The sequence below is a fragment of the Ochlerotatus camptorhynchus genome, unplaced genomic scaffold (assembly GCF_037179485.1).
Source record: "Ochlerotatus camptorhynchus isolate MF236.1 unplaced genomic scaffold, CSIRO-AGI_Acam_v1.1 ptg000619l, whole genome shotgun sequence".
Lineage (NCBI taxonomy): Eukaryota > Metazoa > Arthropoda > Insecta > Diptera > Culicidae > Ochlerotatus > Ochlerotatus camptorhynchus.
The window spans coordinates 80,723-94,840 of NW_027041098.1; the positions used below are offsets into that span (position 1 = coordinate 80,723).

General features: G+C 37.8%; 1 protein-coding gene across 1 annotated transcript; it reads right to left on the bottom strand.

Moving 5' to 3' along the window:
• Positions 1-2,666: 2,666 nt before the first annotated feature.
• On the bottom strand, positions 2,667-4,623 carry LOC135714130 (SWI/SNF complex subunit SMARCC1-like). Its single transcript, XM_065237406.1, has 4 exons — positions 4,060-4,623; positions 3,843-3,938; positions 3,661-3,774; positions 2,667-3,597 (listed from the first exon to the last, which is right to left on the bottom strand). The coding sequence occupies exons 3-4, from the start codon at positions 3,772-3,774 to the stop codon at positions 3,016-3,018; spliced, it is 696 nt and encodes a 231-aa protein (XP_065093478.1). The 5' UTR covers positions 3,843-3,938; positions 4,060-4,623; the 3' UTR covers positions 2,667-3,015.
• Between the last annotated feature and the right edge of the window lie 9,495 nt (positions 4,624-14,118).

Sequence of the window (14,118 nt, forward strand, 5' to 3'; positions counted from 1 at the left end):
TAACTTTAACTCAATTTTAACTTAACTTTAACTTAACTTTAACTTAACTTTAACTGAACTTTAACTTAACTTTAACTTAATTTTAACTTAACCTAAACTTAACTTAAACTTAACTTTAACTTAACTTTAACTTAACTTTAGCTGAACTTTAACTTAACTTTAACTTAACTTTAACTTAACTTTAACTTAACTTTAACTCAACTTTAACTCAACTTTAACTTAACTTTAACTTAACTTTAACTGAACTTTAACTTAACTTTAACTTAACTTTAACTGAACTTTAACTGAACTTTAACTTAACTTTAACTTAACTTTAACTTAATTTTAACTCAACTTTAACTCAACTTTAACTTAACTTTAACTTAACTTTAACTGAACTTTAACTTAACTTTAACTTAACTTTAACTTAACTTTAACTGAACTTTAACTGAACTTTAACTTAATTTTAACTTAACTTTAACTTAACTTTAACTCAACTTTAACTCAACTTTAACTTAACTTTAACATAAATTTTAACATTACTTTATTTTTAACATAACTTTAAACTAAAATTAACTTTAAATTTTAACTTAAATTTAACATAACTTTATCTTTAACCGAACATTAACTTAACATATCTTTAACTTAAACAAAACCTTAACGTAATTTTAACTTACATTTAACATAACTTTATCCTAACATTAACTTAAGCATTAACTTTAACTTTAACATAACGTTAAGATAACCTAAACTTAACTTAAACTTAACTTTAACTTAACTTAAACTTAACTTAAATTTAACTTAAACTTAACTTAAACTTAACTTAACTTTAACTAAACTTTAACTTAACTTTAAATAAACTTTAACATAACCTTAACTTTATTTTGACTTAAATTTAACATAACTTTAACCGAACATTAACTTTACCTTAAATTTTAACTTAAATTTAACATAACTTTAACATTAACATAACTTTTACTCAAACCGAACATTAACTTAACAAAACTTTAACTTAACTTTAACTAAACGTAATTTTAACTTAAATTTAACATAACTTTATCCTAAAATTTACTGAACTTTAACTTAACTTTAAGCATCAACTTTAACTTTAACATAACATTAACTAAACTTAACTTAACTTTAACTTACCTATAGCATAACTTTAACTTAAATTTACTTGAACATAATTTTAGCAAAACTTCACCTTAAATTGAAACAAATTCAACATAAATTTAATTTATTTTTAGCATAACTTTAACTTTAACATAACTTTAAATTTAAATTAATTATAACTTAACATTACCATAACTTTAACGTAACTTTAACTGTAACATAAATTTAATTTAAATTTAATTTAAAGTTAACTTTAACATAACTTATACATAAATTTGAATAAACTTCACCTTAACATAATTTTAACTTACCATTAACTTAACGTTAACTTAAATTTTACTTAACTTTAACTTAACGTTAACTTAAGGTTCAATTTACTTTGATGCATTTTCGAAAAAATCAAAAGCAGTTTTTTTCGACGCATTATTTCAGATTGCTAAAAACTCGCGTCATTTTGTGTAGAATAGCAAAAGGAATCGAATAGTGCGAGCATTTTGCAACCTGAACTAATGCGTCGAAAAAAACTGCTCTTGAATTTTTCGAAAAAGCATCAAAGTAAATTGAACCTTAACTTCAACATAACTTTAACTTACCTTTAACTTAACTTTATCTTAAACATAAATTAACTTAACTTCATCTTAACATAAACATAACTGTAACTTACCTTTAACTTAACTTAAACATAACCTTAACTTAATTCTAGCTTAACTTTAACGCGAGGGGTGCGACACATCTAAATCTCGATTTTAAATGGTCGAAAAATCTCACACCAGTGAATCTATCTACGAAAAATCTTTTGTCATCTCTTGCATTTAAACCCATCTACTCGCATCGCTCTCCACCTTTTTGCAGGAAATCTTCAAAATCATAAACAATCGTGTTTCTATCTATTAAGCGTGAGTGCATCTCACAACAGCAAAGCAAAAAATGTCCTGCATCTTAGATAGAGTCGCCCCCCTCGCTTTAACTTAACATTAACTAAATTTTAACTTTTGTTTTAACAAATGTTTATCTTACTATTAACAGAACTTTAAATTTAACATAACATTAACTTAACTTTAACATAATTGTAGCATGAAATTAACATAACTCTAACTTAATTAGCCGAACTTTAACTTAACTTTAACTTAAATTTTAACTTAATTTTAACTTAATTTAACTCAACTTTAACTTAACTTTAACTTAACTTTAACTGAACTTTAACTTAACTTTAACTTAACTTAACTCAACTTCAACTCAACTTTAACTTAACTTTAACTTAACTTTAACTTAACTTTAACTTAACTTTAACTTTAACTTAACTTTAACTCAACTTTAACTTAACTTTGACTGAACTTTAACTTAACTTTAACTTAACTTAACTCAACTTTAACTCAACTTTAACTTAACTTTAACTTAACTTTAACCCAACTTTAACTTAACTTTAACTGAACTTTAACTTAACTTTAACTTAACTCAACTTTAACTTAACTTTAACTTAACTTTAACTTAATTTTAACTTAATTTTAACTTAACTTTAACTTAACTTTAACTTAACTTTAACTTAACTTTAACTTAACTTTCTACTCGTGTCTACTCGGTAACAATATCCTCCAGGTCGTCCTTGTTGTGAGGAAACTCCTGAGTTGCTGTTGTCGCTGGTTTTGCCAGCTTGACTATCATCTCCCGTTCGATCCGCATTAGCTCTGTCAATGTCGTCATCCAGATCCGTCATTGTTGCATATTTTATAGGCATCATTTCCGGATCTCTCTTGGGCTGTGGAGTGGCCGGACCTGAAGCAGAATTGCTCGAACCAGCCTTCACCTCAGTCAGATTAGTTTCCGGCTGGGAGTCGTCCATATCCTTTGTCAGATCTTCTGATTGTTCGTCATCAGCACAAGGTTTTTTTTTGGAATACGGCCGGTGGCCGACCGCTCTTCCGTTTACCACCCTTTGCTTGCGGAGAAGGCGATCGTTTGCACTTCTGATGAACAACTTTCATCATTAGCTTTCTTCACTTTATCGTCCGATCCACCGGCCATCAGATCCGTAACACCGAGTCGCAGTTTGTGGACCTTTTTACGACCGGCTTCATCCACTTCGTAATCCTCTTTTGCCATCCATTCATTGTACTCTTCCAGATCGGTTACCCACGAAAGCGAAACAGACCAACGGTCACCCGGTGACATCGGAGAATCCGGCACGGCCTCCGGCAAATCAAACGTATTCGGTACCCAGGTATCGTACGAATCCGGGAAGTAATACCAATGAATCATCACATGCTTATCCCGGCGGAATGTAGGCCTTGCATAATCCTCCAGCAGGGGATCAACCACCGGATAGATGATATGCGTCGCCTCCTCCTCGTCCATCGTCATCTCACCCTGATGATTGGTTACAATGTTCGATATTCGATTAGCAGTAGCCTTGTCCACTTCGGGCCTAACGTAAACGATCGGTAGCCGCATGTATTCAGCTTCGATTAGAGCCGTCTTCATGTTAAGCAGCATCTGTATAATGGGGTCCTTAAGCATAGGGTGGAACATTTGATCAAAAGGGAATTAGCACCGGGCGTGGAACATGCTTACCTTGTTTACCGTAAAATCGAATTTCCGCCAGCGCTGTTCAGCCTTGTAACTGTACATCGTGGCCAGAATATGACAAAGCGATCCACCCGGTTTAAAATCCATAAAACATCGCATCTGCGCAAGAAGTAAGAATTTTACCACTGACCACAAGCTGTTTAACCCTGAATTTAGGGAACACTTACCGGCAACCTAGTAGTGAGTTTGGTCTCCTGGTACTGCACAAACTGTACAACTAATTGCGCTAATGATTCCTTTGTCGCAGGATCAGGTGCCAAGTACTGAAATTACGCAAAATAATATCAGTAGTAATTTCCGGATGCGTTAAACATCCTTGTTGATGCGTTGCATCAGTAAATTAAACATAATTGCAATAAATATAACAAATATTTTAATACTTACTGTTAGCTGCTTCCTTTCGCTCGCGGCTCGGGTAAAAGTAAACAAACTTTTACCAAACAAGATGGCTGAGCGCACGACAAAAAAAAACACACCAATTTAAAAACGATCAGTCTTCAAGTCGCCCAATGTCAAATGACGTCACTTTTTCGCCGGCAATTCGTGTGGGCGGGTCTTATGTTTGCAGACCATTTTTCTATCGTCGACTTTCGTGTATAAACAAATCGTCCGTCGAAGCTTCATCGATCGTATAGCAGTGACAGTCCCGATGCGAGAAAGAGACCGGTAGCAGAGCAGCTGATCATCGAGTATACACGAAGTTCCTGAAGGGGCCAGTATGTTCGTGACAACGAAAATGCATCGACGCGCCATCTGTTGCTCATCGGTCACATCGTAAAAACTCCCTTTGATCGACGGCTATAAACGCCCAAAAGGGAAATTTAGATTGGTAGCATGGCGTTGTACCGTCTTCCGCCGCGCCCTGTTATAAAAGTCGAAGAGTGACAGGAGTCATCCTCTTTAGCTACAGCGACGTCATCAATCATCATCATCAGTGCGAAGCAGAAGATAAACAAACAAGTGAAAGTAAAAGTGAAATTAATCTTAGAAAAATATTGTAATTTAGTGAAAGTAAAAGCAGTTAATTAAGTAGAATTAAAGTTTATTGTGCGTGAAGTAAGTCGCGAGTGCTTAAAGTTAAGCTGCTTCAAGAACCATTCTTCTTTTCCGCCATTCTGGAATTCCTGAAAGAGAAGAAATAGTGAGTAAAAGTTTACCTGCCTGTGGGGAGCTGAGAAACAGAATCAGCTGAGACAAATTTTCTGCTGCTGCTCGCTGTGCTCCCGACACAATTATAACACTAAAGCATCGAAATACATCGCGCACTTGTGTCCACATTGTGTTTACTGCACTTGAAATGAGAGGAATGTTTTATTGTCACAATGTATTGTTTACAATTCTGCATTGCTGTATAATACTCTTCCGGTTGCTATTATTCAACTTACTTTTGACGTGCTTCATGTTAATGATCATACCTTCTGCCTCAAATATGCTTATGTGGTCGAGTGGGTATAGTTGACGCCTGTGAATCAGCGACTGCCGGTTCGAATCCCGAAATGTAAAGGTAATTTTTAGACATATAATAACAATATAAATATGTAAATTCAATTAAAGGGTGATACGGTCAAAATTTGGTCAAGGGAAAACGCGTGTAAATCGGTGAAATCGTTTATTTAAAAAATCAAATTAAATTTCTTTTTCAAGTTCAATTAGTATAAAATTCAGGAAAAATATTCAGTTAGGCTTCCGCTTTTCCAAATCCGAATTGCCGGGCCTTACGCTTGACCCCTGCCATCAGATTTTGTACAGCCACCTTGTCCACCTTCTTCGCCGCAGAAAGCCAGTTTGCCTTGAACTGCTGCTCGCCCTTAGCAGTTTTTTTGGTCTTCTTTAGGTTCCGCTTGACAATAGCCCAGTATTTCTCAATTGGGCGGAGCTCTGGCGTGTTGGGAGGGTTCTTGTCCTTGGGAACCACCTGCACGTTGTTGGCGGCGTACCACTCCATGGCCTTTTTACCGTAATGGCAAGATGCCAAATCCGGCCAAAACAGTACGGAACAACCGTGTTTCTTCAGGAAAGGCAGCAGACGTTTATTCAAACACTCTTTCACGTAAATTTCTTGGTTGACAGTCCCGGAAGTTATGAAAATGCTGTTTTTCAAGCCACAGGTACAGATGGCTTGCCAAACCAGATATTTCTTTGCGAACTTTGACAGTTTCATGTGCTTGAAAACATCTGCTACCTTTCCCCTTCCTTTTGCCGTATAAAACTCCTGTACCGGAAGCTGCTTGTAGTCGGCTTTGACGTAGGTTTCGTCGTCCATTACCACGCAGTCAAACTTCGTCAGCATCGTCGTGTACAGCCTCCGGGATCGCGCTTTGGCCGTCGTATTTTGTTTATCATCGCGATTTGGAGTCACTACCTTCTTGTAAGTCGATAGTCCGGCTCGTTTTTTGGCTCGATGCACGGTTGTAGACGATACACCCAGCTTATTTGCGGCATCTCGGAGAGAGAGGTTAGGGTTTCGCTTGAAACTACCGGCAACTCTCTTTGTCGTCTCAGCGGCTTCCGGTTTTCGATTTCCCCCGGATCCAGACTTCCTGGCTGTCGACAAACGTTCCCCAAACACTTTAATTACATTTGTAACGGTTGATTTGGCAACTTTTAGCGATTTTGCCAACTTTGCGTGCGAGTAGCTCGGATTTTCGCGAAGCGCGAGCAAAATTTTGATACGCTGCTCTTCTTGCTTGGACGGCATTTTGACAACTGAAGAGTGAATTCCAAAATCAAAATAGGAGCAACATTCTACACACACACACCTTCAAAATGAGGGGTGTTCAGGTTTTTTTAATGCAAAATTGAAAGAAATACGTCAAGTTGATATTGACCAAATTTTGACCGTATCACCCTTTAGTCAGTTAGTGTTTTCTAAAGCAGTCTCATAAAAAATATAAGATATGAGAAGCGGTCTTCCATTATATTTTTTTAAATAAAAAATGAAGACTGAACAAGGGTCGGAAAAGACTGATGGTTAATGCCTTGAAAAGCTTATAAATCACCAGATTTAGATGTTTAAAAGCTGAACAAAGGTTAAAGCGGTCTATGTACAACAATTATTCAAACTAAGCCTGAATTAAAATCGTTGAAAGAACACTTGTTAAGCATCAATTTGTTACCTGGGTTGTCATTCCGCATTTGATTAGTATTCTGAGAGAGAGAGCTCCCAGAAACGGTTCTGGAGGGGTGTTACTCCTGCCAGAACCTCGAGACTCATGTTATCCGTGCCCGTAACGTGGGTAGATCACCTTTTCGTGGTACGTTACGGGATGTAAGATCTACCACCGATTCCTAGTCCTGACTACTTCAAACTAGGGGAACAGGATTTTTCAGTAATCCAAAGAACACATCTTAGTCCTTGTTACTTTTCATGCCTTGTTGATAGTGACAAGACTCGGCTTTGTCTACCGAGGATGATCTTGAAACAAGGCAAAAATGAGTTAGTTGTCTTCATCTATGTGATTCCTAATCTTTTATCCGTTGTTCCCTAGTTCCTGACTACTTCATACTAGGGGAACTGGATTTTTCAGTAATCCATGGAACACATCTTAGTCTGTTACTATTTATGCCTTGTTGATAGTGACAAGACTCGGCTTTGTCTACCGAGGATGATCTTGAAACAAGGCAAAAAACGAGTTAGTTTTCTTCATCTATGTGATTCCTAATCTTCTCTTCGTTGTTCCCTAGTTTGAAGTGGTTAAGACTAGGGTTCTGATGCATGGTCATTATCGGTGTCATACCTTAATTTTGTTGCTAAGGAATTCATTTTTGACTGACAAAGGGGCGCGCCTTTGAAGGGTGTTTCAACACTCCCAAGGGAATAGAGTCGGATCCTTGCGATAAATGCAAGAGTGGCAACTGTAAAAAAAATCGAATACTTCATCATTTCTCAATAGTGATGGAGTAATACGACATGCACTAAACTAAGGACACGGGATTTACTACAAAAGATCAATTTACTGGTCGCAGTAGTGTTAGGTCCCGAACAGAGGAAAAAAAAATGTTATGCGTTGAGTGCATACAGCCGAGAGCAATACGCAGACAACGATATTGAATTCGTTCCAATTTTATTAGGTCTCCCGGATGAGAACTCCACCATGTGCCGCAAATTGAACGGAGAAAGTTGATCCTCTGCTGACATTTTTGCTTCAATACATATTCCAAGTGCACTTTGAGTCAAACCAGACCCCAAGGTACTTGAAAGACAATGATTGAGTATTGTTTCTGCACAAAAGATTAAGTTGCATTTGGGCTGGGTACCGCTTTCGAGTAAACACTACCAGTTCAGTTTTCTGCGGCGAGAATTCGATCCCTAGATTCCTAGCCCAAGACGACAAGTTATCTAAGGAACTTTACAATGGTCCTTGCAAGTCCACGGCATGTGGACCTCTTACGGAAACCACACCGTCAACTGCAAGTTGTCTTAGCGTGCATTGTTCTGCCAAACAGTTGTGGATATCTTTGACATAAACGTTATAAAGAAGAGGGCTGAGACATGAACCTTGGGGCAGGCCCATGTAGCTAATTCTGGAAGTTGTCAGTTGTCCAAGGGAAAAGTTCATTTGCTTTTCTGACAACAAATTGTACAAGAAATTATTTAAAATTCCAGAAAGTCCACATCTGTGCAGATTGTCTGACAGAATTTCAATGGAAACTGAATCAAAAGCCCCCTTAATGTCCAAGAATACTGAAGTTAATTGCTCCTTGTGCGCAAAAGCCAGTTGGAAAGCAGCGCTAGACAATCGTTTGTTCCTTTGCTCATGCGGAACCCAAACTGTGTATTTGATAGCAAGATATTTGTTTCGACCCACTGATCGAGTCTCCGAAGGATCATTTTCTCCAACAATTTTCTAATGCACGAAAGCATCGCAATCGGAAGGTATGAGTTATGGTCAGACGCTGGATTGCCAGGTTTTTTAATGGCTATTATTTTGACCTGTCTCCATTCAGGCGGTATAATGTTATTTTCTAGTAAGAAATTGAATAAGTCTAGCAAGCGTCTTTTAGCGATATGTGGGAGATTTTTCAGAAGATTGAATTTAATCATATCGATTCCCGGTGAGGAGTTGTTCGATGAAAGAAGAGTCATAGAGAATTCTAGCATTGTGAATGGTCTATCCAGAGAGCTACCGCTCGGAGACGCTTCTCGAAGAATGTGTTGTGCTGGAACTGAGTCCGGACAGACCTTTTTAGCGAAATCGAATATCCATCGGTTGGAGTATTCTTCACTCTCATTAGAAGATGAGCGGTTACGTATGTTGCCAGCTACCCTCCACAAGGTATTCATTGAGGTTTCTCGTGAGAGTCCCTCGACGAAATTGCGCCAATAACCACGTTTTTTTGCTTTGATTAATTGTTTTAGCTTTGTCTCAAGCTTTGAATATTCCTCGAAGTATGTGGAGGTTTTGTGTCTACTGAAAGCTTTGAAAGCATCAGATTTTTCTACACAAAATTTTGTGCATTCTTCGTCCCATCCAGGTGTGGCTGGCCTCCTTTTGAAGGGCGCACTTGGAACTTTTCTTTTTTGTGCTTCTTGTGAGCATTTGTAAATCAAATCGGCGAGGAATCGATATTCTTCCAATAGTGGAAGCGTATCTATTGATTCGGCACCGATTGTCACCGCCGTTGCATATTTCTGCCAATCTATGTTCCTTGTAAGATCAAATGGAACACGAAATGGTTCTGCAGAGTGAGGGGCACACTTAATTGGAATTGGAATGATGATTGGCAAATGATCGCTACCATGGGGATCATTGATAACCTTCCACAGACAATCCAATGATAGCGATCTTGAACACAAAGATAGGTCGAGTCGGCTTTCTCGAGCCGGAGGTTTTGCTATACGTGTCGCTTCACCAGTGTTCAAAATAGTCAAGTTGAAATCGTCGTATAAATCGTAAAAAATAGCCGCTCTATTGTCATCGTATAGCTGACCCCACCCAGTACCTTGAGTTTTCATATCACCCAGAATTAAAACTGGGGATGGAAGAATCGAAACTAGATTCCAGAGTTGACTACCTACGGCTAATGGGGATTCTTGGTGGAACATAAACTGAAGCTATGCAAAGGTCTTTGTGCTTCATATTTATTTGGCAAGCGACGATTTCGACTCCTGATAGAGTAGGAAGGGAAATTTTGTAGAAAGGGTAGCACTTTTTGATCCCTAAAAGTACTCCACCATAAGAATCGTCTCTATCCAGGCGTATAATGTTAAAATCGGAAGAAAGCCATGTTTCACAGAGAGCAAATATATCAAAATCAGAATTGTGAAGTAGAAATTTGTTTAGGCACTAGACTACGGCAGTTCCACTGTAGCACAGTGATCATATCTTCAACCTCGTTCGACGAATTATCCATCGAAAGATATGATTGATGCAAGGAGGGGCCATGAAACAGTCAATTGCTTAAGATATGATTCTACTGTTGGAAGCAAGGCAGAAACTAAGCTTCTAAGAGGGTCTTGTATGTTGAACATATTTAATATGAATTCCACAATGTCCGAAAAAGCTAGCAATCCTCGGTCGGACTCGGATTTCTTTTGAAAAGTTTTTTTTTTCTTATCATTTTTGGGCAATGGTGGAAAATTCCTGCTGCATCCAGGGATTGGTTCAGCAGGAGCCTTCGGTTTTGTTTTGTCATTCCCATTACCCTGGGAATTTGCCAATCTTCTGGAGGTGACTTTAGTTTTTTTAGCGCGCATTTTCGGGGAGGGGCATTTTCTTTTTGAGGATCCGTCCATTTTTGAAGGTGCGTGTACCACCGTAGGATTGTCATTATTTGATCTACAAAATTTCTTGTACCATTTGTCCCTTTTCCGTTTAAGACGCAAAAGATTCAAACCCAAGTAACCAACAAGCCCGTTAATCGCCCTTTTTGGTATATAAGGCTGCTATACGATTGATATAAAGTTCGGAAACCCTATGCTTACCTTATATCGCAAAAAGGGCGATTATCGGGTAGTTAACGGGCTTGGTGGTTACTTGGGAATTGTACCAGCTGTTCGAGTTCTTCAAAGAAACAAACTTTTGCTCAACTAGTTGATTAGAACATGTTTTCAAAGATTTATTAAGAACAGCTGTAGATTCATCTAAGTTACCGGCCGCGAATGGAAAATCCACGCTCCTCTCAACAAGATTCGAAACAGCTTGCTTCGAATATTTCCTCCAGCACTTAAATTTTACAAAATTATCGTTGTCGTTAGCATGGTCTAAAACATTAATCACTAAGGTCTCATGATCGGTTATTTTCAAATCAGTATCCGTAACTGATCAGATAGAATCCCGGAATACTATACTGATCAAAAGCTACTGAAGCAATATGAGTTTCAGATAATAAATCTAAAAGAGGACGTTTTTCCGAGGGGGACGACTCTATCTACGATGCAGAAAATATTGTGTTTTGCTGTGGCTAGCTACGCGTACGCTGAGTGGATAGCAAGAAGATTTATCACGATTTTGAAGATTTCCTGCAAAAAAATGATGCGCGATGCAAGTAGATGCGAGAAATGAAAGACGATTTTTCGAAGATTTATTCACTAGTGTGAGATTTTTTGAGCATCTAGAATCGAGATTTAGGTGTGTCGCCCCCCTCGCGTTTTTCCTCAATAATCTGACGTAATGCTACGTAGTAAAAAATCGAATTGATTCACATTCTTGGTACTTGGCTACTATTTATTGAAACGCAAGCTGCTTTTCTTCTGATCAAAAAGTCTTTTATAGAGCAAACATTCCGAGCTAAATGCGGCATGGTTGACGTCCAAGTTCAATTTACGTTCTTTATTTATTTTCAAACAATTAAACAGTTGACGTACACTTCGACGTTTTGTGTTGTTGGCTGCACCTAGAGCATCTCTCACAATTTTTGCAATCCATGCTATTGTGCCCAAATTCTCCACATTTGAAGAATCTCAACACATTAATCGCGGGAACTATCGAGCACCGATCAAACCCTACATTTACTTTTTTCGCACATAACAAACATTTATACGTTTCGACATCGACTTCAATTACAACACTAAACTTCTTATAAGTGAAGCGTGGATTTTCAAACATGTTCACTACTTTTACATCATTTATAGCGATGTCTTCATTTTGACTTTTTAAGTAGTCAATGAAGACATCGGAGGAAAACTGATCGCTCATGTCCACTATTTTCAATCTTGGCGTAAGTGGGAACAACAGCACTTTATTTTTCACCCAGATTGCTTTCAATACGATTACTCTGTTTGTTACTGTTATCATTAATGTTACTGTTACTGTTACTAATATTTTTACTTTTGCTTGCACGACTAGATCTTTTTACAACATCCGCAAAACTCGCATTTTCTTGAAAAACATCATCATTCGAATCGTTGACACTATTTTGAAATTTACGTTTTTTGTGTATGGGATTTCGGTCCGATTCAGAATTAGCCATCCTAAATGCACCATTCATTACAGCTAATTTCTTTTCCGTACTAATTTCAAAACATGAACTAGTCATCGTATTCCATTTCTCACAAATTAATTTTTCAAAGCAACTTAAAGAATCGTTCAAATTTTGTTGCATTTTTTCCATGCCAATTCTCAAAGCGTTGTCTATCTGAGCAGCAACGTTGTTTCGTATACCAGTGATAGAGTCAGCAACAGAAGACAATTGCTTCATTGCTTCCCCCATCATTTTGGTATTCGAAACCGATACATTCTGCTCGTCACAACTCTGATCTGACAGACAATTACTACACTCGAATAGAACATTTGCATTTTCTGTGATAAGCCTCGCCTGAGTCCGCGTGAGTGTAGTGCACTTGCAATGAAATACACGAGCACACTTACCCACACAGATAACCGGCAAATCACTTACCAAAATCTCCAAATTTCATATTGCACACTCAGCCATATATATCACCTATACACATAAACTTTATATGCAACACTACAGAGACACAAGTAAACACATTTTTTTTTGTGATATTGATCTCGTTAATTAAGTGTATTGTGAATATCACATTCATTAAGTACCAGTTTGTTCGATAATTGTGCCAGTCGCGAAGTTTTACCAGAGTTCGTGGTGTTTTAACATAAAATAGTTTTGCCGTATTTTCATCAAAGGAACGGTCATCAATTTCCCGATTTCACCCATCTCTAGGATCAAAGTTAACAACTACTTAAAGCTCATAGTGTAGCTTTCACGATGAGCTCAGACAACGAATGCTCATTTGATGGTTGCAGTTTGGCAACGAATGCTCATTTGATGGTTGCAGTTTGGTTTGGTTTTGTCATGACTGCAGAGAATATTCAGCATTTCATTTACATCATAAAGTTGATGGCTTGTACTCGCTGGTTGACTATGTGCGTAAGCAAATTAGCTGTACTGAGAAGAACATTGAATCGAAGATTTTCACCTGCTACAGCATGATCTCCAACCTCAACAAAATACATACTCTGACGAACGAACATTTCCTCACTAAGTCGTGCTGTAACAACCATAACGATGTCAGCAATGTAATTGAACAAGTTCGCGTTCTGAGCAACTCCAGTAGTATCGCGCCGGTTGAAATCGATACAACATCTCTAATCGATGCAGCGACCGAGAACCACACCCCTTCCACATTAGCTGACATGCCTACTCCACCAAAAACACAGGGACATACAACATCTACTTCTGGTAATAACGTTACTTGTCTAGATGCTATTCCCTCCTTTCTCCCGGACCATACCAAGTCATATGAAAATTATCTCCCACCAGTACACCTGCCAGGTAATTTGACAACGGGTATACGTCCAGCTGGAGCGGGCAACGGTACTGCACTTCCAATTCAGGCTTTCCGTCCGATTCCAGCTCCAAGACATGAAAATTCTTCGACGAAGCTTCAGTCGCCAATCTAATCTAATCTAATCTAACACCAACACAGCCAGTTCATGAAAGCATCGTTGAAAATGATAGATATACCTCCATCCTTTTTCTTGTCTATTTGGTATATTGTATACATCAGAGATGCGCAAAATGTATCAAAACGGCCAGGCCTACTGTGCAGCATTTAAGGGGCAAGATGATTCATAAACATCGGGCCTGTTTAAATCAAAGATTTAAACACGATGCTTTAGAATCCAATAAATTGATGAAACGTGGACATCTCGTACCGTACGTTCCGTTGTTATAAATGATTGGTCGTTGGGAGCATCTAATCTAAAAAAGGTAAATGATGCTCCATTTTCCTCGAGTGGTTGGGACATGAGCGCTAACTCTTGTCTTAGCCCTATATGGCTTATGGTTATAGCGCCATTACTCGCTTTTTGAAAAGAAAATATGTATAAACTAAAATAAAACGGGTCTGTAATCAATCTACATGAAAAGTTCGCTAGAACTCACAATGACTTGCAAACTTTTCTTTTTGTGTGTCTATATTTACCGTAACTAGGGATAGGAAAGTAAATGTTGATGTAGTACTTACTCAACGAGAGGCCA